The sequence below is a fragment of the Struthio camelus genome, chromosome 1 (assembly GCF_040807025.1).
Source record: "Struthio camelus isolate bStrCam1 chromosome 1, bStrCam1.hap1, whole genome shotgun sequence".
Classification (NCBI taxonomy): domain Eukaryota; kingdom Metazoa; phylum Chordata; class Aves; order Struthioniformes; family Struthionidae; genus Struthio; species Struthio camelus.
Genome location: NC_090942.1, coordinates 1,185,690 through 1,213,494, shown reverse-complemented (window position 1 = coordinate 1,213,494; position 27,805 = coordinate 1,185,690). Strand labels below are relative to the sequence as shown.

Sequence of the window (27,805 nt, the reverse complement as noted above, 5' to 3'; positions counted from 1 at the left end):
AGCACCCTGTCCTGCTGAGCCCAGGGATGCATGCCGCACCCTGTCCTGCTGCTCCCAGGGATGCATGCAGCACCCTGTCTCGCTGAGCCCAGGGATGCATGCAGCACCCTGTCTCGCTGAGCCCAGGGATGCATGCAGCACCCTGTCCCGCTGCTCCCAGGGATGCATGCAGCACCCTGTCCCTCTGAGCCCAGGGATGCATGCAGCACCCTGTCCTGCTGCTCCCAGGGAGGCATGCAGCACCCTGTCCCGCTGCTCCCAGGGAGGCATGCAGCACCCTGTCCCGCTGCTCCCAGGGATGCATGCAGCACCCTGTCCCGCTGAGCCCAGGGATGCATGCCGCACCCTGTCCCGCTGCTCCCAGGGATGCATGCAGCACCCTGTCCCGCTGAGCCCAGGGATGCATGCAGCACCCCAAACCAACGCGCCCAGGAAGGGTGCTGCCGCCCTGTCCCCCCATGCCCTCCCAAGTTTCTCCTGAGATCAGCAGCGAGCGACCAGCCAGTGTCAGGGCCCGGCAAGGCTCGGTGCCGGGGTGCACGGCGGCCCCGTGCCCCTCCGCCCCCAGGGTGCAGCCCGGGGGGGCCAGAGCTGCTCGGAGAAGCCGGGCTGGCCTGCCGGCTGCCAGCTTGCCCCTCGGCCGGGAGCGACGCCGGAGCCCCGCGGCCCCGGGGACGGCCGGGCAGGGGGACACGGCGCCGGCGGCTGGAGAGGGTCGGAGCGCCCAGGAGTGCGGGTGGGTGGGGTGCGGGGAGCAGAGCCGCCGCCAGCAAGGCTGGGGCCGTGCGGCGCCCTCCCGCTTCCCATCACCTCCCTGCATCACGGCAGCTTAATCCTCCTCCGGGGATTTGTTATTTAGTTAAGCCACCCTGTTTAGCCACCTTCTTCAGAGGAAGGATTAAGCTGCTGCGGTCGCAGGCCACTTTGCTGCGGCACCCGGCCAGCACGCCTGCGCCTGCGATGACGCTGTCCCACCGCTCCGTCCTGCAACGCTGCCGTCCCACCACCCCGTCCTGCAATGCCACCGTCCCACCATCCCGTCCTGCAACGCTGCCGTCCCACCACCCTGTCCTGCAATGACACCGTCCCACCACCCTGTCCTGCAATGACACCATCCCACCATCCCGTCCTGCAACGGCGCCGTCCCACCGCTCCGTCCTGCAACAGCACCGTCCCACCATCCCGTCCTGCAACGGCGCCGTCCCACCATCCCGTCCTGCAACACCACCGTCCCACCACCCCATCCTGCAACGACACCGTTCCACCACCCCATCCTGCAACGCCACCGTCCCACCACCCCATCCTGCAACGCCACCGTCCCACCATCCCATCCTGCAACGACACCATCCCACCACCCCGTCCTGCAACGTCACCGTCCCACCATCCCATCCTGCAACGCTGCCGTCCCACCATCCCGTCCTGCAACACCACCGTCCCGTCCTGCAACGGTGCTGTCCCACCACCCCGTCCTGCAACGCTGCCGTCCCACCACCCCGTCCTGCAACACCACCGTCCCACCATCCCGTCCTGCAACACCACCGTCCCACCACCCCATCCTGCAACGCCACCGTCCCACCACCCCATCCTGCAACGCCACCGTCCCACCATCCCATCCTGCAACGACACCATCCCACCACCCCGTCCTGCAACGTCACCGTCCCACCATCCCATCCTGCAACGCTGCCGTCCCACCATCCCGTCCTGCAACACCACCGTCCCGTCCTGCAACGGTGCTGTCCCACCACCCCGTCCTGCAACGCTGCCGTCCCACCACCCCGTCCTGCAATGACACCGTCCCGTCCTGCAACGGTGCTGTCCCACCGCCCCGTCCTGCAACGCTGCCGTCCCCCCGCCCCGTCCCCACCTCCTGGCTCTGTCACAAACCTGGGGCTGAGAGGCAGGAAAGGCCGAACCCGGCTCATCCTGCCCTCACGCCCTGCCCAGCGCTTTTTCTCAGATGGAGGAGGGCAACCCCAGGCTCCTGACTCCTCGCCGCTGCGCCATGCCGCCTTTAAGTGCCTCTGGTTAGAGCATGAGAGAAACCAGATGCCCGCGGCCCCGGGGGCCGGCGGGTTTTGGGAAGCGGGCTCGGAGCTTCAGGGCTCCAGGCAGGCGCCTTCGCAGCGGCCGCGGCGGGAGGAGAGCGCCAGCGAGACCCGCCGCCCTTCTGCCTTCGTGCAGCGCTGCTGCGGAGCAGAGGGAGCGCGCGCGAGACAGCTGTGGCTTTTATGAGAGCCCGAGCGCAAGAGGCGCCCCATCGAAATTCAACGTGCATAGAGGCCAGATGGGGAAAAAACACTGCCGGGGCCAGCGCACAAAGAAGAATCGCAGCCGGGGAGAAAGGCAGAAGCGGAGGCGGGCAGCGAGGCAAGGTGCCCCGCGGCGCGTCCCGCGGGGCTGCAGCGGGCTGCGGGAGAGGGCAGAAGAGGAGCTGCGCCTGGCCGCCCACCCGCGGCAGCCCCCGCTGGCCCCCTCGCCTCGACCGCGCGCCGTGCACCCGCGGCCGGCCCCGCCGGCGGGCTGCAGCGGGCGCACGTGGCCGGATGCCCACGACCGCCGCAGACCTCCGACAGCTCCCGTGCCGCTGCGCCCGTCGCTGGGGAGGATCATACCCGATGTCCCCACAACCGCGGCAGCAATTATTACTGAGCGTCCTTATAGCGCCTGCACCGCTGCTGGTCCCAAGGCGCGTGCAGGCAGGCAGCAGCCCCGCGAGCCGCCTGCCACAGGGGAGAGGTGGGCAAGACCCTGCGAGACGGGGCACAAGGGACACAGGCGAGCCACCGGAAAATGATGTGACAAGCCCTGGCTGGCGCACAGAGGTGAGCTCCGATTAAAGCAGAAGCCCTGAGGATGTGCTGGGAAAGCAGAACGACGCCCCTGAGATACAGCTCAGCGGTTTGCAGCCAACCTACGGCGCGGTGCAAGGTGCTAAGGCAAGCAGGAACGACCTCCCGGCTCCTGAGCCTCAAAGCTGATCACACCGTCCTGCCTCTGCACCCGCATCCATATCCACATCTGCACTTGTATCCACATACACATCTGCACCTGCACCCATATCTACATCAGCACCTGCATCCATATCCACATCCGCACCTACATCCACATTTGCACCCGCATCCACATTTGCACCCGCATCCATATCCACATCTGCACTTGCATCCACATACACATCTGCACCTGCACCCACATCTGCACCTGCATCCACATCAGCACCTGCATCCACATACACATCTGCACCTGCATCCACATACACATCTGCACCTGCATCCACATCTGCACCTGCATCCATATACACATCTGCACCTACATCCACATCAGCACATACATCCACATCAACACCTGCATCCACATACACATCTGCACCTGCACCCATATCTACATCAGCACCTGCATCCACATCAGCACCTGCATCCACATCAGCACCTGCATCCACATCCACATCAGCCCCTGCATCCACATACACATCTCCACCTGCATCCATATCCACATCTGCACCTACATCCACATCTGCACCTGCATCCACATCCACATCAGCAGCTGCAGCTGCATCCACGGTCACGCAGAGGTGTCCGGACACCTGCCCCACTCCGGGCTCTGCCGGCCTGTCCCTTGCCCCGTTCCCTGCCCGGGGCTGCGGAGCAGCCGCGGCCACAAGGCACCGGGACCCGGCGCGGGTGCACGAGGCGGAAACCAGGCCCCGGGCACGGCGACGACGCAGAGCACACACGAGCGCTGCACCGCCTCTGCCGAAGCTCTGCGCCGGAGAAGCGGCCGACCTGCTCCCGGCCCAGCTCCCCCCAGTCCTGCCCCAGTCCCGCCAGCCCCGAGGGCGCAGGCGGCCGGAGCGGGGGGCGCTCCTCCAGGCGCTGCCCGCGGGACCGGAGCAGCCGCCGGCCCGGGGACAGGCTTGGCGCTGCCGCGGCCGCTGCGCCGGCGCTGCAGCCCCGTTGCAGAGGCAGCTGCGTCGGCGGCACGAACCGGAGGAGAAATCCCCGCGGCGAGCCCGGGGGCACCAGAGAAGCGCTCCCGAGCGCCGCGGCGCCTGCGAACGCCGGAGCCGGCCCCGGCCCCGAGCCGGGGTACCGCCGGGCTGCAAAACCTCTCTCGGGGTGGGGAGGGGGGGGGGCGAGACGCCGCGGGCTGGCGCTCGGCGGCTCCTCCGCGTGAATCACCCGCCCACGCGCAGGAGCCGAGAGCGATCCCGAGGCTGCGGATGAGCGGAAACGTCGAGCGCAGGTTGGCAACGGCAGGGTTCAGCAAAGCGAGGCGAGGAGCGTCGCGCTCGGCCCGGACGGCTCAGGCCAACTTGCCCGGGCCCCGCGCCAGCCGGCGGCCGGCTCCCCGCCGCCCCGGGGCGAGGGCAGCAGCAGCCGCGGGAGATGCAGACGGGAGCCCGGAAACGACGCTAATTTAAAGGGAACGACGGATCACAAACCCCAGCGACGGGATCGTGCAAACAGAGCCGGCGCAGGAAGGGCGGTGAAGGCAGGGAAGAGCAAAGTCATCTGCGCATAAATCGCACGGTTTTATCTTGACAATCATTCAGGGAGATGGCTAAAGGCTGCGGAGGGCATTTTTTATCCTATATTGAAATTATGAATCACAGCGTAATTACACGAAATGGATCTTGCGCTCTGGTGACATGGAAGTTTCAATCAGAGAAGTTGCATGAGTTAGTGAATTTTAATATCGAGAGACCTTAATGAGCGCACATTAAAAACAGGGGGAGGCAAAGACAGCAGACAGGTTCATGACAAATCCCTTTAAACGCTTCAAAGCCCGTAAGCAGCGCGCGCTGCCTCCGGCTCCCCGGGACTCGGCTCTCGGCTCGGCCCTGGCCCTCCCGCCGCGCCTCGGCGCTTGGGCCCCGCGGGGCGGGCAGGAAAGGCACCAACCGGCCCCCCGGACCAGCCGCCTTGGCTAGCGCCTGCCCGCTGCCCGTCCCCCCGCCCGGGCTGCGGCCAGGGGTGCCCAGCACACCGCTCTCCTCGGGGCGCCGCGACACTTTCTCCTGCAGCAGATCAAAAGAAAGCAATTTACAGCTTTTCCTCTCAGAAGACAAAGCTACTCCCCTGCAGGGCTATTTATGTAATTAGTATTAGCTGAGGCCACGCAAGGTCATCTGCTGCTCCCTCCGAGCAAGGGCCCTGCCCGCGCTGCCGGAAGCCAGCCTGAGGTCGGGCCTCGCGCCGGAGCCGGCGAAGGTGCTGCGTCGGGTGCTGCTTCCCCGGGCAACTCCGGCATCCGCCACGCATCCACCGTGCATCTGCTGGGCGTGCGCCCTGCATCCCCCACGCATCCCCTGGGCATCCACCGTGCATCCGGCACGCATCCACTGCATATCCACCGTGCATCTGCCACGCATCCCCTGGGCATCCACCATGAATCCCCCACGCATCCCCTGGGCATCCACTGTGCATCCACCATGCATCTGCTGGGTATCCACCATGCATCCCCTGGGCATCCACCACGCATCTGCCACGCATCCCCTGGGCATCCACCATGCATCCACCATGCATCTGCTGGGCATCCACCATGCATCCCCTGGGCATCCACCATGCATCTGCCACGCATCCCCTGGGCATCTGCTGGGCATGTGTCCTGCATCCCCCACGCATCCCCTGAGCATCCAGCACACATCTGCCACACATCCCCTGGGCATCCTCCATGCATCTGCTGGGCATCCCCTGGACATCCACCATGCATCTGCCACGCATCCCCTGGGCATCCACCATGCATCTGCCACGCATCCCCTGGGCATCTGCTGGGCATGTGTCCTGCATCCCCCACGCATCCCCTGAGCATCCAGCACACATCTGCCACACATCCCCTGGGCATCCTCCATGCATCTGCTGGGCATCCCCTGGACATCCACCATGCATCTGCCACGCATCCCCTGGGCATCCACCATGCATCCCCCACGCATCCCCTGAGCATCCACCATGCATCTGCTGGGCATCCACCACGGATCCACCACTTATCCACTGTGCAGCCATCACACATCCACTGCAGCTGCTGGACGCACCATGCATACCAAATGCATTCACTGTGCATCCACCATACATGTGCTGGGCATGCGCCATGCATCTGCCACACATCCACCATGCATCTGCCACACACCAGCTGTCCATCTGTCACGCATGCCCTGTGCATCCACCATGCATCTGCCACGTATCCGCCACGCATCCACCATGCATCTGCCACGCATCCCCTGGGCATCCACCATGCATCTGCCACACATCCCTGGTGCATCCACTATGCATCCGGCACGCATCCACTGTACATCCACCATGCATTTGCCACGCATCCACTGTACATCCACCATGCATCTGCCACACACCAGCTGTCCATCTGCCACACATGCCCTGTGCATCCACCATGCATCTGCCACACATCCACTATACATCCACCCTGCATCCGCTAGGCATCCACTACATGGGACAGCTCCAAGGAAGGGCATGAAACTACTGCAGAAGATTTAAATCCACTCTAACTCCCCCCAGATAGCGCACACTTTCTGCTCAGAGGCGCCCAGACACCGCAATGGCCCTGTGCACCCTGGTCAGGTAGGGAGCACAGGGAAAGGTGTCCCCCCGTCCCGGGCTCTACGGCTGAAGGGCAGCCCTGGCGGGAGGCAGACTCTCCTGGGGCGAGGGAAGCGCAGCGCTCAACACTTCCGCAGCATGCAATGCAACTGCAGCATGCAATGCAACTGCACTGCCCGGTGCAACTGCAGGACATGATGCGGCCACGGCGTGCGATGCAGATGCAGCATGCAATGCAACTGCACTGCCCGGTGCAACTGCAGTGCACGATGTGGCCACGGCGTGCGATGCAGATGCAGCATGCAATGCAACTGCACTGCCCAGTGCAACTGCAGTGCACGATGTGGCCACGGCATGCGATGCAGCTGCAGCCTGCAATGCAGCCGGCTCCGCAGTGCTTCCCCCCGCCAAAGAGAGGGGCAGCTCAGCCACGCTGGCCGGGGGCACGGCTCTGTGCCACGGCCAGGCTCCCCTCGGTGCCTCGCTTCTCTGGAGCTGCCTCTTCGGCAAGGGCAGCAGCCCGGACGCCAGGAACGCTGGGCCCCCCAGCAGGCCCCTGAGGCCAGCCCTCATCGATGCCGGCCTCCCGCGGTCCTGGCCGTGCTGCCAGCGCCGCTCTGCCGAGGCAGCCGCTCGCTCAGAGCCCAGCAGCCCTCCAAGGCCATCACTTTAGATCATTTTTTTTCCACCTACGCGACCAGCGGGGCCTGAACTCGCCGCTGCCATGGCCCGGCCTGACCCTGGCCCGCCGGCAGCACGCCGGCCCCAGGCCTGGCCGCTCGGAGGCAGCTGCGCTGCGGGCGCGTTTGCAGCCCGCGCTGCCGGCTGCCGCGGCGGCCCCGGCTCCCCTTCCTCTGCACGCTGCGCTGCACCAGGCTGCTGCTGCCGGGCTCCGCGTGTGCCCCTTTGCTGCCGGCGGCCTCTGCACCGCAGCCGTTCTCCCGCCGCGCCGCGGCCCGGATGCGCTCTCACGTGCGGCGCGGAAGACAGGGGAACGGCCCGCGGCTGCAGCACGCGGACAGACGGACGCGCGTATCGCACGCCGGATGAGCGGCACGCAGAGGCGCCGGGCAGTTCCCAGGAAGGCACTTTGCAGTCGGGGATGGGCTACCGTGGCTAGAGCAGCCATCAGCTACAGGGCACTGTAGTAGCTATCAGACAACTGATATCAGAAGGGTATTGAACGCTGCTGGGGGGCGGTTCACACGCTTACGGCACAGAGGAGAGGCCAGAAGAGCCGGGGCCAGCACCAAACCACTGCAAGGACCCGTGCGGCACCCGCGTGCACAGCCCCACTGTCCACCCCCCCGAAGCATCACTCTGCCCCGCCGCCTGCAGCGTCCGGACAGCTGCCTGAAACCGAAGGGCAAAACTCACCCCGACGTCCAGCTCACCCGGCACCGCTCTATTTTGGGGGGGGGGGGGGGGAGGGAGGTTGGGGGTGCTGCTTAGAGCATTTGCTGCTGCGGTGCCGACAGGCTCGCGGGCAGCTGGGCTGCGGCGGCTGTCAGTAAGGCACAGCCTCGGGGCAGCCCGGGGAGCTTGCTTCTCCAAGGACGCGTGCCAGCGCGAATGACCAGCGCGTCGGGGTTTTGTGCCCGCGCGGCCGGGAAGCAGGGGCTGGGTGGGTTTCGCAGGCTTGCTACACGCAGCCGTGCAAACAGCCTGCTCGTCGCTCACGGTTTGAAGGGCCGGCTCCCCGGGCAGGCGCCAACGCGCGGCGGGGTTTGCAGCTCCTGCTGCGCCCCCGACAGCTTGCAAAGCCGACGGCCGCGCGCCGAGCAGAGACCTCGGGTCGGGAACGGGAGCTGCGGGGCGGCAGCCGCGGCCCGTCCGCTCCCCGAAGCCGGCCCTGCTTGTCGCAGAGGACGCGTGAAACGAGTTTAAGGGAGACTGGGCTGACGGAGTTTGAGAGAACTGGTCCTTAAGTCAATTCAAAGCTAACGGCTGGGAATCGGAACAAAAGGCAACGAGGCGAAGCGGATACCTAAATATCCCCCAGCCGAACAGCAGCGATGCCTGGGAGAACCGCACTTCCGAGGCATAAAAGATCAACACGCGCGCCGGCGAGGAGGAGGAGGAGGCGCGAAAGCCCAAAGCAGCTGCTGCCTCCCCGGCCGAGGCCGAGGCAGGAGCCGCCGGAAGAGGCGCCCGCAGTCCTGCTCTCCAGACCCCGGGGCGGAAATTTTGGGCGGAAAGAGCCCCGGGCCGCGCCGCCCCCGCCCGCCGCCGCGGCTCCCCTACCTCGCGCTGCAGCACCAGCTCCTTGGTGAAGTGCGTGGCCTCCTCGCTGAAGGGCTCGCCCTCCTGCACCAGCCCCGGCAGGTTCCTCGCGCCGCGGGGACACTCGATACCTGCAAGGCGGAGGAGCAGAGTGAGGCGCCGGGCACGCGCTCGGAGGCCGCGGACCCCTTGGGGACGGCTTTGCACAAACCGAAAAGCGGCTTCGCGGCGATGCACCCGGTTTCCCCCCTGCCCACGCCGGCGGGGCGCCCGGCCGGCCGCGGGGCTGCAACGGGGCAGGGGCGTCCCGCCGAGCCCCTCCGCGCCGGCCCCGGCTCTCGCCTGGGGGCAAGAGGGCAGCCTGGGGGGGCGCAGGGGCTGCCCGCGCCCAACTCGCCTGGGTCTGCCCCAAAACCGCGGCCCGAGACAGGCTGCCGCCAGGCTGCAGGCAGGAGCCGGGCCAGGGCCGCCGGGCGCCCGCTGCCCCCGCAGCCTCCTCCGACACCCTTTACAGGAGCAGTAAGAGCCGGAAACGCGGCGGCGGGGGACGCAACCCCCGAAATCAGTGTTCAGCGGAGGAAGCCCTGCCAGAAGACGCGGCGGCTGAGCCGCGGCGCGGGGGCCCCCCGGCACGCGCTCCGGCGCACCCCGGCCTCTCTCCCTGCTGCAGCCGGTCTCCGGCCGGTTTGGGGGGCCCCCGGGCTGCAATCGGGCTGGGACGCCCCGAGCCGGGCTGCACCCAAGGGACGCCGCGGTCCGGGAAGCGCCCGGCGGCCGCCAGCGCTGCGGGGGCATGGGCGCAGCGAGGGCGCCAGGGCCCTCGTGTTTTGGGGACGTAGGAGCCAGCGCGCGGACCGGCTCCCGGCTGCCTCGACGAGCCTGCCGCTTATCACCGTTAATAGCCGCCGGGGCCGCCACCGCTGACTGAGAGCTGCTGATGAGCAGGTATTAATTCCGCTGGGTTATTACAGCCACGGAGGCAGGTCCAGAGCCAGCTCTGCCCCCCCTCCCCGATCTTGTCAGTCCTTAGTAAAAATTGCTGAAGCCGGGCGACACCGCGGCGGGAGAATTGCGAGCCGTGGCCTCGCCGCTTCGCCGCGCCCCGACGCAGTTTCCCCGCTTGCAAACAGGAGCGACGAGCCGGCGCCGTCCTGCGCGAAGCGCTCCCGCAGCCCGCCCTGCTCCGCGGCCACGGAGGCGCAGGCGATTACATTGGGAAGTGCTGCATTATTAATTTTATTTTACATAATTTGTTATTAATGAAGTGCCAAGAATTACACTGAGCGGAGGTCGGGCCGGTTAGTTTATAATGGGAGAGAGCAGAGCAGTAATTCTCAAATCGCAGCGAGGGATGCGGGAGGGAAAAAATATATAGTGAAGATAATCCTGACACTCGACCCAATCGGCTAACGATGAGAGACAGCTGAAGCCGTCATCCACCCCTGTCCCCAACCAGGGAAGTCACAGCACGGGGGGTCAGAAAGCAGGAATCCCGGGCGGAAACGCTCGCAGAGACGGGAGCAAAAGCCGCTGGGCTCCTTGCCGCGAGCCCCGCGCTGCCTGCAAGTTTCCCCCCGAGCGCAGGAGCAGCACGTGCAGAGAGCTGCAGGCTGCTGCACCCGTCCCCCCGCGCAGCCCACGCCGCCTTTCTGCACCCCACGGACGTGGGGTCTGCGCTTCCCCCTCTCCCCTTCCCCAAACCCTCCCGTCCTGCCGCTCCGGCGCGGGAATGACGATGCCAACGGCGCTGTTGTTGCAGAGCCGCGTTCGGGGACCGGAGGCAGGAGCAGGCGCCGGCGGCGGAGGGGAGAGCTGAAAGGCACCGGGGTGCTGGCGCTTGGCATGGAAAAGCATGCAAAATTGTAGCCGTGTTGGCTCAAGTTGTTTTGTCCCTGGACTAAAAAAAAAAAAAAGGAAAAAAGAGCCTGGTCCTCCACGAGCAAAAAAAACCCTGGAGCAGATGGCAGCTCCCCGGGAACACGGCCGGCCGGGACAGCTCCCCCCGGTTTGGGCTTTGGGCTCCCTCCGGAAGAGAGCAGGGTCCCGTCCGAGCCCCGCAGAGCGGCGGCAGCGACCCCAGCATCAGCGGCTGCTCTCGGAAAGCAGGAGGCTCCCCGTCGCGCAAGGGAAAACAGGAAGGAAACAGCGGGAGACCTGCGCCGGGGCCGGGAGGAGGGCAGCGCTCTGCAGCAATCACTGCGCTCCACTGCCCTCGCCGGGGCCCGGAGCCGCGGGTCCTGCTCGGCCTCGGGAGCTGCCGGACACCCCGGGACCTAAATTCCCATATCCACATCCCCGAGTGCAGAAACCTCTCTGCGTGAGTCTTTTACCAAGGTCTCAGCTAGAAAAAAACTAAGAGCTAAGCGGAGGAGAACTCCAAAGCCCGCGGATGGACGGCCCCGGACCAGCCGCCGCGCGAGGCACCCGGCGCCGTGTTCGCCCATCGGAGCACGAGGAACGGTGGCACTTTCAGGAACTACCAGAAACGCGACAACGTGCAAACGCTTTTAGGCCGGGTATGAGCAAAGGCGACAGGATTAAAATACACCCCCCGCTCCAGCCTTAAATGAATGTTCCTCCGAAGGGCTGCGGAGATACGAGGGCCGCGGCTCATTCAAGGAGAACGGGGAAAGCGGGCAGTTGCCGCCGGCACCGGCAGCCGCCGCGGGAAATGAGGGCGCCTGGCTGCTCCGGCTCCCGCAGCGAGGGCTTCCCGCCCCCACGCATCCGTCTCCAGGGCAAACCAACGCGCTTCCTCGCTCCTTCTGCAGGCGCCGCGCTTAAGGCAGGCTGAGGAAAGTAATTTTTCAAAAACGCTGTTTTTGCACATTAATGAAGTGCTGACTTGTATTCAAATACAGCTTGACACAAGTCAAGAGTAAAGAATTAATAACCGTCTAGTAAAAAGGAAATATATCATTCACTGCTATATAACAAAAACATAAAAATTGAGCATCTGAATAAATGGCTGGTAAGCTCTAATTGCTTAAACACCCATACGTTCAGGTACGCAGACAGGCGCGCGCACGCTCGAGGGAGACGGCTCGGGCATAACCTCCCGGCTTGCAGTAAGCGCCGGGCTTTCCGCAAGCGCTACATTCAATTGCAAATCAACGTGTTTTACCTATTCCCCGGCAATGAGAGCCAACCTTTCTTTGCAAAAAGTCAGGGGGAAAAGTGCAAATGCAGGAGATGAAAAGCATCGATTTAAATCAAGGTTTCCTGCTCGCTGATTTAGATCACGGTTGAGGTTGGTGATTTGAATCACTCGAAATTAAACCCATCCACCGTGGGCAATCATGGGAGAAGAGGGCGTTTTCGGGACGAGCGGCGCCGGGGAGGGCGCTGCCAACGGCGGGCGACCCGCCAGCCAGCCCGGGCCGGGCAACAAAAATCCCATTTCCCCCCCCAACTTTTTCTCCCTCCGGCCTGCCGGCCCCGCGCAGCGCCCGCCCCGGCTTTGCATCCCAGCCCCAAGAGCGGGGCGGGAAAGCAGGGTTTCTGCAAACCTCGCCAAATTTGGGGGGGGGAAGAGCGGGCAAGCCAGCGCTCTCCGCTAACGAGCCGGGAAGCGGCAGCCCGGTAACGAAGCGCTGGGGCGGGCGGGAGCCGGGGGGCCGGGGGGCAGCCCCTCGCCGGAGCCGACAAAAAAAAAAAAACAACGCCCTTTTATTAGCAGGAGGAAACAAGCCTTTCGGCCGAACCCCGAAAGCCACTGGCCCCGGGGTCGCTTTCCGCCCTGCCCCGGCCGCCTGCGGCCTCCCCGCCAGCCCGCCTCCGCTTGCAAATTAGCCGTAACCCTCCCCAGTAAAGGGGGGATGCTCCAGCAACCGCACTCAAAAAGGGAGAAGTGAGAGCTGGCCGAGCGATGCCTTTCCTCCCGCCGCCTCCGCAGCGGGAGCAGAGGGCTGGGGCAGGAGCCGGCGCGGGGGGCTCGCGCGCTCAGAGCCTCCAGCTGCGGCAAGCGGGGAAACGGGTTTTGTCTAAGGAAGCGACTGGAAGGAGTAGCCGAGAGAGTGTCCAAGTTCGTAAATCAAAAAAAAAAAAAAACCATGACAAGCCCAGCGTTTTCGGAGGCCAGCTAGCGCCCCGCGGCCCCGCTCGGCAGCCAGGCGAGCCTGCTGCGGAGAGGGTACCTCCAGCCGAGGTTCGCGCACGCACCAACTTCGCAGCCTGAGCAGCCTGCGCAGTAATTCAGGATGCCTCGCTGGATGCTCTCCCTGCCTCCGACGCCTCCTAAAAACCGCAAGAACGAAGCTCGCTTTTGGAAAGAAAGACTAAAAGGCATAAAACGAGCACGATCAACCCCAGCAATATGCCATCCGACACCGGGGGAGGAGCGGGGGGGCCGCTCGGCAGCCGTGACCACCGGCGCAAACCCCTCCAAGTTACACAGCACTGAAAAAAACCCAAAGAAAGCCAGAGACGTGCTGCCGCTGCTCTTCCCAGGAAGCGGTAATGCATGAATCCGTGCAGATGAGGGATGCGGTTCGAAATACCGCAGTGCACGGCTGCCACCGCTCTCCCCCAGGGTCTCAAAATAACTCCGCTACTAAATCACCCCGGCTAAACGCTGCTCCCGGGCAGCGAGCCCCGGCGCCGGGAACGCCGCGCTCGGGCCTCGTCCCACGCCGCTCGGCGCCCCGTTATTGGGGATGCCGCGGGGATGTAAAGCACGCCGAAGGAAACGAACTGGGACACGGCAGAAACGCCCCGAAAGAAAGTGCACTTCCTGCCCCGTTGCCCCTTATCCTCCGGCTGGCAGGAGCAGCGCGACGGCTCCCGAGGATGAGGATGGAGCAGCCGGCCCCCCGCTGCCGCCGCCGGCCCCGGCCCCGATCCCGGCTCCCTAACGCGCTCGCGGCCGGCAGGGGCTCGCGCCCAAGCCAGCCCCGCGTTGCGACATGTAGGGGGGATGCATTGATATAATGCCTGCCCCCCCTGCCCGCCCCGGGGCGGGAGGCGCCGGGGCTTTTGCAGCGGGAGGCTGGGGCAGCGCAGGCGGGAGCGGGCAGCGGGCCCCGCGGCCGCGAGACGGGCGCCCGTCGCCCGAGCAGCCTCCCGCTGCGGGCGCTAAAGCAGAGCCGTGCCTTCAGCGTCTGCCCCCGGCCGCGCCACGAGGGGCTCAGCCGCTCAGCGCCCGCCCCGGGCGGCCCCGGCACCCGCCGCGGGCACCCAGCCCCGGCACCCGCCCCGGGCGGCCCCTGCACCCACCCCGAGTAGGCTCTGCACCCCTACGGGCACCCAGGCCAGACAATTCCTGCACCCACCCCGGGCACCCACTGCCTGCACCCCGCCCTGCACCCACTCCCTTCCGCCAGCCCTGCACCCAGCCATTGCACCCAGCCCTTGCACCCACCCTAGGCGCCCAGCTCCTGCACTCACTCCCTGCACCCACCCCTGCACCCATTCCCTGCACCCAGCCCTTGCACCCACCCTGGGCACCCACCCCTGCACCCAGCCTTGCACCCTCCCCACACACCCCCCACACCCACTCCTGCACCCACCCTGGGCAATCCCCGCTGCACCCAGCCCTGCACCCAGCTCCTGTACCCACCCTGCACCTACTCCTGCACCCATCCCTGCACCCCCCCCGCACCCATCCCTGCACCCACCCCCTGCACCCACCCTTGCACCCCCCCACACACCCACTCCTGCACCCACCCTGGGCACTCCCCCCTGCACCCAGCCCTGCACCCACTTCTGCACCCACTCCTGCACCCAGCTCCTGCACCCACCCTGCACCTACTCCTGCACCCATCCCTGTACCCACACCCTGCACCCACCCTTGCACCCCTCCCACACCCACTCCTGCACCCACCCTGGGCACTCCCCCCTGCACCCCCCCAGGCACCCTCCCGCACCCATTCCCGGGCAGAGGCTTGGCTGCAGGTGACTCCTCGCAGCGCAGGGGCGACCGTGCCGCCCGGCCGCGCAGCGCAGCCCATCGCGTCGCCCAAGGCCCGACGTGGGAGCTGGGGGGCGCAGGGGGGGGACGGCGCCGCCCGAGCACCAACGTCCCCCCAGAGCAGCTGTGCAGCACCCAGCCCGGCGGGGCGACCCTCTCCGAGCCGCCTCTCTGCTGCGCTACGACCTGGGGCAAGCGGGCCGCGAGCCGAGCTCGACGCCCCGTCCTCCCGCTCAACGCACGAGACTGATCTCCGGCAGAGTTTATAGACTTCTGGAGAAACAGAAAAGCCGAGCAGAAGGCAGGACAGAAGCCCCGCGGCAGCATCAGTCACTGGAACGAAGCCGCCCGATCACAGAAGGGTTGAGGTTGGAAGGGACCTCTGGAGATCATCCAGTCCAACCCCCTGCTCAAGCAGGGTCACCGAGAGCACATTGCCCAGGATCACATCCAGGCAGGTTTTGAAGATCTCCAAGGATGGAGACTCCACAGTCTCTTTGGGGAACCTGTGCCGGTGCTCTGTCACCCTCACAGGAAAGAATCACAGCATCACAGAAGGGTTGAGGTTGGCAGGGACCTCTGGAGATCATCTAGTTTGACCTCCCTGCTCAAGCAGGGTCACCTAGAGCATATTGCCCAGGATCACGTCCAGACGGGTTTTGAAGATCTCCAGGGAAGGAGACTCCACCACCTCCCTGGGCAACCTGTTCCAGTGCTCTGTCACCCTCACATCCTCATGAGGAGAAGTTTCTCCTCATGTTCAGACAGAACTTCCTGTGCTTCAGTTTGTGCCCGTTGCCTCTTGTCCTGTCACTGGGCACCACGCAGAAGAGACTGGCCCCGTCCTCTTGACACCCTCCCTTCAGATACTTGCACACATTGATGAGATCCCCTCTCAATCTTCTCTTCTCCAGGCTGAACAGGCCCAGCTCCCTCAGCCCTTTCCTCCTAGGAGAGATGCTCCAGTCCCCTCATCATCTCAGTAGCCCTCCGCTGGGCTCTCTCCAGTAGCGCCATGTCTCTCCTGTCCTGGGGAGCCCAGAACTGGACCCAGCACTCCACGTGAGGCCTCCCCAGGGCTGAGGAGAGGGGCAGGATCACCTCCCTCGACCTGCTGGCAACACTCTGCCCAATGCACCCCAGGATGCCTTTGGCCTTCTTGGCCACAAGGGCACGTTGCTGGCTCGTGTCCACCACCGATGATGGTGGACAACACGCCGAAGCGAGACCCGAATGTTTAAGACCCGCGCTAAATCCTGGCTGCTGCGCGGCGGCGGGAAGGGAGCAGCTGGAGCCTCTGGGGCCGCTTCCTCCCCGGCGGGCAGAGCAGCCACGAGCCGCCCCGGCCGCCAGCGCGCCGGCGGGAAGGACCGCGCTCCCCGGAAAAGGGCTGCGGAAGCGGAGAGGGGCGTCCCAGGCGCTGGCCCCGCAGCTGCTGCCGGTCTGCAGCGCGGGCGCCTCGCGCCCCGACCCGCGCCTGGCCTCGTCCTGCGGCCCGGCCGAAGAGGACAACGGGGCACGGTCCACAAAAGGCGACAACCCCGCGCGCAGCACATCTGCCGTAAAAAGCAACCGGAGCCGCCCAGGCCAATGGAGACGGGCCAGGACGCCCACGCAGCCTCCCCTCCTCCGTCCCTGCAGAGCTGAGGGCTACTGACACTTGACGGACTAGCTGTGCAGCGAGCACGGCTAGGAGCAAATGAAAAAGCATCTTCCAATGTACTTTGCTCATTTACTCCGACAATTGTCATTTGGTTTTAATGACACGTCGTAACATACCAGTAAATATTCTCCAGAACAGCGTGCGCAAGGAATGAAACATTTCCGACGCGAGACCTCGTTAGAGGCATTAGCATCACTGCTCGTGTCCGAAGGGGCCACCGGTGGTCTGGTGCAGGCTGGTTGGGCACCGCGAAATATCTCCCGTCCCAGAGGAACCCCAAAGCTCTGCAGAAGGAGCCGGCTCGGCCAGGCAGCGAAGCACGTGAGGGGCCCAGCTGCAGAGCAGCCCCGGCCCGCGGTGCGCTGGGCTCCCCTCGGAGAGCTGGAGCACGTCGGGTCACTGCCGAGCGCCGGCGCGCGCTCTGCTGCAGGTGGACCTCATGGCTGCCTGGCCAGGGCTGGTGCGGCAGGCCAGGCTCCCTACGCACTCACCACTGGGGATCAAAAAATTAACCCACACGTTGGGCTTGCCTCGGCCCTGGCAAACAGCTACACTTCTGCTGCATCCCAGCACTGCAGGTTCACAGTATTCGGGGTCATCACAGCACAGCTCCGAGCATCTGCAGCGCTTGGGGTCACCACGTCCCCTCGCTGCTCATCTGCAGCATTCGGAGTCGTCACATCACAGCACTGTGTATCCACAGCATTTAGGGTCATCCCAACACAACAGTGAGCATCTGCAGCATCTGGGGCCACTGTGACCTGATACTGCAGGTCTGCAGCATTTGGGGTCATCCCATCACAACACTGAGCATCCGCAGCATGTGGGTCACCACGTCCCAACATGGAGCATCTGCAGCAGTTGGGGTCACCCTGTCCCAACACTGCACACCTGCAGCAGGTGGGGTCACCACATCCCAACACTGCCCGTCTGCAGCACTTGGGGTCACCACGTCCTGACCTCGCGTCTGCACCATTTGCTGTTCGAGCTCCAGGTCCTGGAGCCACGTGAGCTCAGCAGTCTCCTAAAACCCAGGCCGCCCACAGAGCGGCGAGGAAACCCTCCCCTCCCTCCAAACGCACAGCTCAAGCTCAGCCGCCGTCTTCTATTCGGCACGTGGGGCGGACACCTGGGCTCGGCACACGCGGACCCGGGAGCCCGGCCGCCCCTCCGGCCTGGGGGAAGAGGAGGGTGGGCGAGCTGCAGGCTCCCACCCGCCGGGGCTGGAGCAGCGGCCCGCGGGGAGCAGGGGACAAGGGAAGGGGAGCGGGCTGCAGGACCCAACGGCATTGGCTTTTGCCTCCTCCTCGGTTTCTGTTTGTCTTGGCGGATTATTTCTGGGCGAGAGGGCAAGGCAGGGCTCTGGGCCGCCGCCGCCAGCCCAGCCCCAAAAGGAGCCGCAGCAGCCGCAGCCGCAGCCGCAGCCGCAGCAGCAGCTGCAGCGCCTGGTTTCCGGGTGCAAGCGGAAGGAGGCTGGTTCCCATCCCGGCTCCGCGGAGCAGGACCCCCGGGGACCCCGCCGGCTGCGTTTCTGCAGCAGGAGGGAGCAGCAGGGCCGCGCTGCCGGGCGGCTGCAGGACCAACCAGCCCCATCGGCCGCCGGGCTGCTCCGGGGCGATGCCGCCCCGCGCGGCGCGCTCCTCTGCCGGGCTGCAAAAGCCCCGCTCGGCTGTGGGGCGGAGAAACAGGCTAGGAGAGAAAAATCAAGCTAAAAATGCATCAGAAAAATGCATCAGAAAAATCAAGCTAAAAATGCATCAGCTGCCGTAACCTGGCCAAGCATCGGAGGGGGATCCAGGCTGGAGGGGACGGGGGGAGGTCTCGAGGCCGAACGAGAGCAGACGAGAGCACGCTCGCCGGTGCCCAAAGCAGGGCCCGCTGCAGGGTCGCCCCCGGACGGAGAGGTTGGCGAGCGCAGGACCTGCAGCTGTGCCCCGCCACTGCAGCGCGGGTGCGACTTGGGGGAGAAACCACCCTTCTGCCCGCTTCCCCCCCCCCCAAAGTACAGATGTGCCCCGTCCTGCCCGGGCACCCCGAACGGCCGGCTTCGGGCAGCACCAGGCGGCAGCCCGAACCGCCCGGCGCATAACGCACGGCCCCGGGCAGGACGCACGTGCCGAAGGGCAGCGGCCTCCGCGGGCGCAGGGCAGCCCTCCTGCGAACGACGGAGCTGGGCGCTGCGCCCGCGCCCCCTGCCCGCACCCCGGCGGCAGCCCCCGCGCCCGCAGTCTCGCTGGGGAAAGGCAGCTCGGGATTAAATCAGCGCCTCTGTATTTGCACATATTTATAGCGCTCAAACGTATATATTTTAGCTGGGAAGACGGCAGGAAAGTCCCCTGGGAACGTCCCTGAAGTCACATTTACCAGGGACCTGTCTTCTCTTTATGACGCTCATTTGCATTTGACTTTAAAAAAAAAAAAAGAGGCATTGATAAAATACAGATATTTATCTTATTTCTGGAGCTAACCACGCGCCTGGACAGGGCTGAAGCCCCGCGGACAGGGAAACAGGCGCAGGAGTGATTTACGACAAGAGCCGCAACGCGCCAGGCGGGCTGCGACGGGGCGCCAGGCCCCGGTGCGCCCGGCCGGGTGGCTGCGGCCGGGACCCCGCTCCCTCCCCGGCGCGGCTCGCTCCTCGGCACGCCGGGCCAAAGCAGCAAAACACGGGGCGGGAAAAACCAAAATCGCTGCTGCGGGCAGCAGGGCAGCACTTCTCCGGCCGCTCTGCAGCCGGCCCCGGGCTCGCGGCCAGGAATCGATACTGCCCGAAAGCTCCCGGCTCCTCTGCCCTGCTGCTACTTCGGATCAGCCACGCGCATTATTCTATATGATGCAATTACTTTGGCAATTCATCAATTAGCCCGTTACCAAGAGTGGCGCTGGCGGCGCTGCCCGTCCGCAGCGGGGCAGAGCCGGCGGGGCCGGCGGCGCGCGGGGGCACGCGGAGAACGGGTGCCCCGGCCGCGGCTGCAGCCGTCCCGCGCCCGCTCCCGGCGCGCCTCCCCTCCGCCCCCGGCCCATGCCCAGGCCTGGAAGCCACCAAGCCCCCGGAGGCATCCGGCCTTTTCTTAGCTGCTCAACTGAATAATTTGCAAGGGCTTGCACAGGGCTCCTTAAAGTCGCTTCAATAACCGAGTTTGGCTTGGGCAGGGGAAAAGTGCAATTCGCCACGGCAGGCGCCGGCGGCGCGGGCGCAGCTCCCGAAGGCCACGCTCGAGCACCGCCGCCGCGCCGCGGGACAGCGCAGCCGGCCCGCGGGAGAAACGCCGCCGGCCGCGCTGAGTCGCTGGGAAGGGGAGGCGGGCAGGGCGTCCTCGCTTGGCGGAGGGCACGGCCCGCGGCACCGCCGGCCGGGCACCGCCGCAGAGGGCCGGGCAGGCTGCGGAGCTACCCCGCACCAACCTCAGCAACTAAAGCAAGCGCCCGGCTCCCCGGGCCGGGCGCTGGCCCTTTGCAAAGGGCAGTTGCAGCGTGGGGAGAAGCCCCCGCGCCGGGACGAGACCCCGACAGGGGAGGGGAAAACCAGCCAAGCGAGCCCCAGAACAAAGGCGCGACCAGATGTGCAGCGTCGGCGGCAAGGCAAGACAGAAGTGGCACAGCATCTTCCATGCTAATTGGCACGTTACCTACCTCTTTAGCCTATAATTAACGCATACGGCTTGATTAGAAAGCTGTAGATGGGGAAAATCTCCCAGGAGAAGAGCCGGGGGAGGGAGCGGAGGAGCTGGATAATCCCACAGGCAAGCGGGACGGGCGCCGCGTGCCGGGGCGGGAGATGCGTGCAGGTGGGATAAGTGTGCCGGGATGGGAGCCGTGTGCCGGGCTGGGAGCCGCGTGCCGGGGATGGGAGCCACGTGCCGGGGCTGAGAGCGGCGTGCCGGGGATGGGAGCGGCGTGCCGGGGATGGAGCCGCGTGCCGGGGATGGGAGCCGCGTGCCGGGGATGGGAGCCGCGTGCCGGGGTGGGAGCTGCGTGCCGGGGATGGGAGCCGCGTGCCGGGGATGGAGCCGCGTGCCGGGGATGGAGCCGCGTGCCGGGGATGGGAGCCGCGTGCCGGGGATGGGAGCGGCGAGCCGGGATGGGAGCCGCGAGCCGGGATGGGAGCGGCGAGGCAGGCTGGGAGCCGCGAGCCGGGGATGGAGCCGCGTGCCGGGGATGGGAGCCGCGTGCCGGGGATGGGAGCCGCGTGCCGGGGATGGAGCCGCGTGCCGGGCTGGAGCCGCGAGCCGGGGTGGGAGCCGCGTGCCGGGATGGGAGCGGCGTGCCGGGGATGGGAGCCGCGTGCCGGGGATGGGAGCGGCGTGCCGGGATGGGAGCCGCGTGCCGGGGATGGGAGCCGCGTGCCGGGGATGGAGCCGCGTGCCGGGGATGGAGCCGCGTGCCGGGCTGGAGCCGCGAGCCGGGGTGGGAGCCGCGTGCCGGGATGGGAGCCGCGTGCCGGGGTGGGAGCCGCGTGCCGGGGATGGAGCCGCGTGCCGGGGATGGAGCCGCGTGCCGGGATGGGAGCCGCGTGCCGGGATGGGAGCGGCGTGCCGGGGATGGAGCCGCGTGCCGGGATGGGAGCCGCGTGCCGGGGATGGAGCCGCGTGCCGGGATGGGAGCCGCGTGCCGGGGATGGAGCCGCGTGCCGGGGATGGAGCCGCGTGCCGGGATGGAGCCGCGAGCCGGGGCTGGGAGCGGCGTGCCGGGGTGGGAGCCGCGTGCCGGGCTGGAGCCGCGTGCCGGGGATGGGAGCCGCGTGCCGGGGATGGAGCCGCGTGCCGGGGATGGGAGCGGCGTGCCGGGGATGGGAGCCGCGTGCCGGGGATGGAGCCGCGTGCCGGGGATGGAGCCGCGTGCCGGGGATGGGAGCGGCGAGCCGGGATGGGAGCCGCGAGCCGGGATGGGAGCGGCGAGGCAGGCTGGGAGCCGCGAGCCGGGGATGGAGCCGCGTGCCGGGGATGGGAGCCGCGTGCCGGGGATGGGAGCCGCGAGCCGGGGATGGAGCCGCGTGCCGGGGATGGGAGCCGCGTGCCGGGGATGGGAGCCGCGTGCCGGGGATGGAGCCGCGTGCCGGGGCTGAGAGCGGCGTGCCGGGGATGGGAGCCGCGTGCCGGGGCTGGAGCCGCGTGTCGGGGCTGAGAGCGGCGTGCCGGGATGGGAGCGGCGTGCCGGGATGGGAGCCGCGTGCCGGGGATGGGAGCCGCGAGCCGGGATGGAGCCGCGTGCCGGGGATGGGAGCCGCGTGCCGGGGATGGGAGCCGCGTGCCGGGATGGGAGCCGCGTGCCGGGATGGGAGCGGCGTGCCGGGGATGGGAGCCGCGTGCCGGGGATGGGAGCCGCGTGCCGGGGATGGGAGCGGCGTGCCGGGATGGAGCCGCGTGCCGGGGATGGAGCCGCGTGCCGGGGATGGGAGCCGCGTGCCGGGATGGGAGCCGCGTGCCGGGATGGGAGCCGCGTGCCGGGGATGGAGCCGCGTGCCGGGGATGGGAGCCGCGTGCCGGGGATGGGAGCCGCGTGCCGGGATGGGAGCGGCGTGCCGGGGATGGAGCCGCGTGCCGGGGATGGGAGCCGCGTGCCGGGGATGGGAGCGGCGTGCCGGGATGGAGCCGCGTGCCGGGGATGGGAGCCGCGAGCCGGGATGGGAGCCGCGAGCCGGGGTGGGAGCCGCGTGCCGGGGATGGGAGCCGCGTGCCGGGGTGGGAGCCGCGTGCCGGGGATGGAGCCGCGTGCCGGGGTGGGAGCCGCGAGCCGGGGATGGGAGCCGCGTGCCGGGATGGGAGCGGCGAGCCGGGCTGGAGCCGCGTGCCAGGGATGGGAGCCGCGTGCCGGGGATGGGAGCCGCGTGCCGGGCTGGAGCCGCGTGCCAGGGATGGGAGCCGCGTGCCGGGATGGGAGCCGCGTGCCGGGATGGAGCCGCGAGCCGGGATGGAGCCGCGTGCCGGGATGGGAGCCGCGAGCCGGGGCTGGGAGCCGCGTGCCGGGATGGGAGCTGCGAGCCGGGATGGAGCCGCGTGCTGGGGATGGAGCCGCGTGCCGGGATGGGAGCCGCGTGCCGGGGATGGGAGCCGCGTGCCGGGGATGGGAGCCGCGAGCCGGGATGGAGCCGCGAGCCGGGGTGGGAGCCGCGTGCCGGGATGGGAGCCGCGAGCCGGGGTGGAGCCGCGAGCCGGGATGGAGCCGCGTGCCGGGATGGGAGCCGCGAGCCGGGGATGGGAGCCGCGTGCCGGGGATGGGAGCCGCGTGCCGGGATGGGAGCCGCGTGCCGGGATGGAGCCGCGTGCCGGGATGGAGCCGCGTGCCGGGGATGGGAGCCGCGTGCCGGGGATGGGAGCCGCGAGCCGGGGTGGGAGCCGCATGCCGGGATGGGAGCGGCGTGCCGGGATGGGAGCCGCGAGCCGGGGTGGAGCCGCGAGCCGGGGTGGAGCCGCGAGCCGGGATGGAGCCGCGTGCCGGGGATGGGAGCCGCGTGCCGGGGATGGAGCCGCGTGCCGGGATGGGAGCCGCGTGCCGGGATGGGAGCCGCGAGCCGGGGATGGGAGCCGCGTGCCGGGGATGGGAGCCGCGAGCCGGGGATGGGAGCCGCGTGCCGGGGATGGGAGCCGCGTGCCGGGGTGGGAGCCGCGTGCCGGGATGGGAGCCGCGTGCCGGGATGGGAGCCGCGAGCCGGGATGGAGCCGCGTGCCGGGGATGGGAGCCGCGTGCCGGGGATGGGAGCGGCGTGCCGGGCTGGAGCCGCGTGCCAGGGATGGGAGCCGCGTGCCGGGCTGGAGCCGCGAGCCGGGGATGGGAGCCGCGTGCCGGGATGGGAGCCGCGTGCCGGGCTGGAGCCGCGTGCCGGGGATGGGAGCCGCGTGCCGGGGATGGGAGCCGCGTGCCGGGATGGGAGCCGCGTGCCGGGGATGGAGCCGCGAGCCGGGATGGGAGCCGCGTGCCGGGATGGGAGCCGCGAGCCGGGGATGGAGCCGCGTGCCGGGGATGGAGCCGCGTGCCGAGGATGGGAGCCGCGTGCCGGGCTGGAGCCGCGTGCCGGGATGGGAGCGGCGTGCCGGGGATGGGAGCCGCGTGCCGGGGATGGGAGCCGCGTGCCGGGATGGGAGCCGCGTGCCGGGATGGGAGCCGCGTGCCGGGATGGGAGCCGCGAGCCGGGGTGGGAGCCGCGTGCCGGGATGGGAGCCGCGAGCCGGGGATGGAGCCGCGTGCCGGGGATGGGAGCCGCGAGCCGGGGATGGAGCCGCGTGCCGGGGATGGGAGCCGCGAGCCGGGGATGGAGCCGCGTGCCGGGATGGAGCCGCGTGCCGGGATGGAGCCGCGTGCCGGGGATGGAGCCGCGTGCCGGGGATGGAGCCGCGAGCCGGGGATGGAGCCGCGTGCCGGGGATGGAGCCGCGTGCCGGGGATGGAGCCGCGAGCCGGGGATGGAGCCGCGTGCCGGGGATGGAGCCGCGAGCCGGGGATGGAGCCGCGTGCCGGGGATGGAGCCGCGAGCCGGGGATGGAGCCGCGTGCCGGGATGGAGCCGCGTGCCGGGGATGGAGCCGCGTGCCGGGATGGAGCCGCGAGCCGGGGCGGCTGCTCGGCGGCGCAGGAGGGACATCCGAGCCGCAGCTCCCCGCCGCGCGCCAGCAGCGCCGGGATCCCGGCAGGGCCGAGCGGAGGCCGGAGGGGCGGCGTGCCGGGGCCCGGCGGGGGGCTCGGGCCGGGCCGGACCCGGGAGCCGTTTTCCACTTTGGGATGCTTTCCGAGCCAAGTCGGAGCCTGCAGCAGGGCGACAGCGAGCCGGTTTCCACAGCAACGGCGATTAAATATAAGTCGCGGCGAGCGCGCTGCCCCCGGAGCCGTCGCTTCGCCCCCCGCCTCCCCGCTCCGCTGCAAGCTGCCCTCGGAGCAGAGCGGCGCGGCGGCCGGGGCCCGCGAGCGGCGGCCAGGGCCGGGCAGCGCTGCCAAGCCGGCCCCGCTCCGGAGGTGCTGCCGGCGCCCGCCCTGCTGCAGCCGCCGATGCCCCGGCCCCGGCGGGCAGCCGGCTGCCCGCTCGCCGAGCAGCAGCAGCGGGACGAGGAGGAGGAGGAGGAGGGGGCTTCGAGGCCGATGCTTCGGGGCGCGGGAACCGCCGCTCCTCCCCTCCGGCTGGCCGAGAAACGGCAACGCGGCGAGGGCGCCCGGCGTAGCGCGGGAACGGCGGCGCTTCGAGCCGGAGCCCCGGGGTGGCAGCGGGGGGGGACCGGCCGCCGGCCGCCCGGGGCCCCCTTCGCCACCCCGACACCCGGAGCTCGCGCCGGGGCGGGCGCTCGCACCGCCGCGGCGCTCCGAGGAAGCCGGGAGAGTTCCCGCGCGCGCAACGGGGCCGAACGCCACGGCAGCCGCCTTGAAACAAAAATATTTAAATATATATAAATTCCTCCTCCCGCGCACGTGGGAGTTTTATCGCTTCTTAAAATTTTAATGTATCAGTCTCCGGCAAGGGGGAGTCTCATTTCCCTGTCTTTTGCTGCTGACTTTAAGAATAGTTAATTATAAATAAGGCTGTGTGCCTATTTATACGCACGAGCACACGGAGAAGGACAGGTTTAGGACACGCTTCCCTCAAGGCAAGAGCAAGAGCCAGCCAGGGGAGGGGGAGCGAGCCGGCGGCTCGGTGCGCCACCCACGCTCCGGGAGCTCGACCCAGACCTCCTGGGCCACGCGCGGCCCCTTCTGCTCCCCAAACCTGCCCGAGTCTCTCTAGATGCTCGATGGCCTCCAAAGCCTCGGAAGGAGGAGAAGCAGCAGCTCAGAGGAGGCCCCGGCACGCAGGCAGAGAGCAGGGAGCTGCTCCCGCGCTAACGCCTGCTTTGCCGGGAGACTCGTTGCTCCCAGGCACCGGGCACAACAGGAGAGACAGAGCCTCCCCGAGCCCCCACGCTCTCCTCCCCACATAAATACGCCCTTGGTGGAAGCTGCAAGAGCTGTTGCTTACAGAAACCTTGGTGCTTTTATCCCCGTATAAGATCTATTTATACGCTTATTGAATTTTTCATAACCGAGTTGTGAGCGATCAGCGTTCAGGGTCATCCTGTATACATGGTTATTGCCATAGAAACGGGATCGGGAGATGAGGCGCCCCACATTGTCTCCCGTGGACGGATCCAGGAGCCCACACGGCACCAGGTGGAGGAGGCTCTGCAAACCGCCGCTCTGGCGAGCAACGGGATTCCCTGTCCCGGAGCTCTTCCAGGGGCGTGCGCCGGCCCGGCCCCGGGGCCACCAGCCACGGGTCTGCCTCGTCCTGCTGCCAGCCTGGAAAGCAGCGCGTTCCAGTGCTCCCTCCAGAGCCGCGGTGCTCCTGGGAAGCCCCCGTCCTGGCCTCAGCGCTGGCTGGAACACGCACCGCAAATTTGGCGGGGGAATTGCTCAGCGTTTCTGCAGAAACGACTACAATAACCACTGCAGGCCCGCAAACGCACGCGCCCTCCTCCCGGCGCGTGAACAAGCCCCCTCGTCCCAAGACCTTCCTGGTGCTGGAAGACGATGGGGACAGGGGCCCACTAAGGACGTGGCCCCGCAGCGGCCCCGCTCCCGGCAGAGGGGCGCCCGCCGCGGCGCTTCCCACGGCGACAAGGCGCAAAGGGGGAAGAGCAGCAATGCCGAAACGCGTCGCAACGTGCAGGAGCCACCCAAACCCCTGCCGGGGCGGGGTGGGGGGGGCAGCGACGCCGCTGCCCCGGATTGCAAACCCGGGGCCGGGCCGGGACGGACGAGCACGGCGGGGAGACGCGAACGGCACGGCGGGCTAAACGGGGGCGGTAACAAGAGGCAGAGGAAGCCGGCGGGCGCACCCTGCCCGTCGCCCACCACCCTGTGCCCGGCTCGTCCCTCGGGCGCGCGCGGGGCCAGGGCCTCCCGGAGCCCCTCTCGGCCGGGTCTCGCCAGCTCAGGTTACGGCTCAAACGCAATTAAATCCTGGCGGAGGCCGGCCCGGTTGCGGAGCGATCGTCAGCACGGCCCGGCGGCCGGGCTCTCCGGCTGGCGCCTGCGTGCGGTGCACCGTGCCCCGGGCAGCGCTCGGAAGCCGAAGCCTCCTCGGTGCGTTCCCGGGCTCGAGGGGACGACGGGCACGAGGAGGAGCGAGGCGGGCCACGCCGGCCGGCCCAGGGGTGCCGCGCGGCGCCTCACCTGCTAGCAGGAAGGTGATAAGGCAGGTTTCCTTTGGCATGAAGAGCTTCAGCCGGGAGCCGCTGAAGACGTACTCCACCACGGCCTCGGAGCGGCCGGCCCGCTGCAGGAAAGGCAGGAACTGCTTCGCCTTCTGGGTGTCCTGGCGGGCAGAGAGGGCGTCAGCGCGCGCCGGCGGGCCCCGCGGCCAGCACCCGCCTGCCCGCGCCGCGGCACGGCCGTCCCTCCCCGAACCGCCGCCGCCGCCCCGGGAGAGGGAAGGAGCTGGCGACGGGCCGAGCCCTCGCCCGCACGGCTGCCGGCAAAGCTGTCCCGCGCCCAGCCGCCCGGCCGCGGGGGGACATCGCCGCTCCTGGGGTGCGAGCGGACCCCGAACCGCCGCTCCTGGGGTGCGAGCGGACCCCAATCCCGTCCCCTGGCCCCCCCGGAGCGGCTGGCGGCTCCTCTTCCCCGGACCCCCCGGAGCAGCTGGCAGCTCCCCTTCCCCGGATGCCCCGGACCCCCCGACGGCTCCCCTTCCGCAGACCCCTTGCAGCGGCCCCCCGGCTCCTCTTCCCCAGACCCCCCGCAGCGGTTGGCGGCTCCCCTTCCCTGGACCCCCCGGACCCTCCGATGGCTCCCCTTCCGCAGACTCCTTGCAGCGGCCCCCCGGCTCCTCTTCCCCGGACCCCCCGGAGCAGTCAGTGGCTCCCATCCCCTGGACCCCCCAGACCCTCCCGGTGGCCCCCTTCTCCGGACCCCCCAGAGCGGTCGGTGGCTCCCCTTCCCCGGACCCCCCGCAGCAGTTGGCAGCTCCCCTTCCCCGGACCCCCCAGCAGCTCCCCTTCCCTGGACCCCCTGCAGCGGCCAGTGGCTCCCCTTCCCCGGACCCCCTGCAGCGGTCGGCGGCTCCCCTTCCCCAGACGAACCGGACCCCCCGGCGGCTCCCCTTCCCCGGACCCCTCTCAGCGGCCGGCGGCTCCCCTTCCCCAGACCCCTTGCAGCGGCTGGCGGCTCCCCTTCCCCGGACCCCTCTCAGTGGCCGGCAGCTCCCCTTCCCCAGACCCCTTGCAGCGGCCGGCGGCTCCCCTTCCCCGGACCCCCCGACGGCTCCCCTTCCCCGCACCCCCCGGAGCGGCCCGGTTCTGCGCTCCTCCACCCCTAGCAGCAACCACTGTGCATAAACTAAGGCTCTTCCGTTAAGGAAAACGTTACGGAGCTGCTAAGCAGTCTCGGGGCTGGGGGAGAGGGGTCCGCGCCGGGGAGAGGAGCGCTCCCGCCGCCGCCTCCACCGGGAGCGCCGACGGATGGACGGGACCCCACCGACCGCTCCAGGGGCCCCTTGGAGCGGC

At 68.3% G+C, this 27,805-nt stretch overlaps 1 protein-coding gene across 1 annotated transcript in view; it reads right to left on the bottom strand.

Annotated features, from left to right (window-relative positions):
* SND1 (staphylococcal nuclease and tudor domain containing 1) overlaps positions 1-27,805 on the bottom strand; it is a 144,548-nt gene that overhangs the window by 34,133 nt on the left and 82,610 nt on the right. Inside the window, exons 15-16 of the mRNA XM_068942523.1 lie at positions 26,475-26,616; positions 8,793-8,902 (exon numbers count right to left, since the gene is read on the bottom strand). Coding sequence (XP_068798624.1) covers positions 8,793-8,902; positions 26,475-26,616 — 252 coding nt within the window. The remainder of the gene's footprint in view (positions 1-8,792; positions 8,903-26,474; positions 26,617-27,805) is intronic.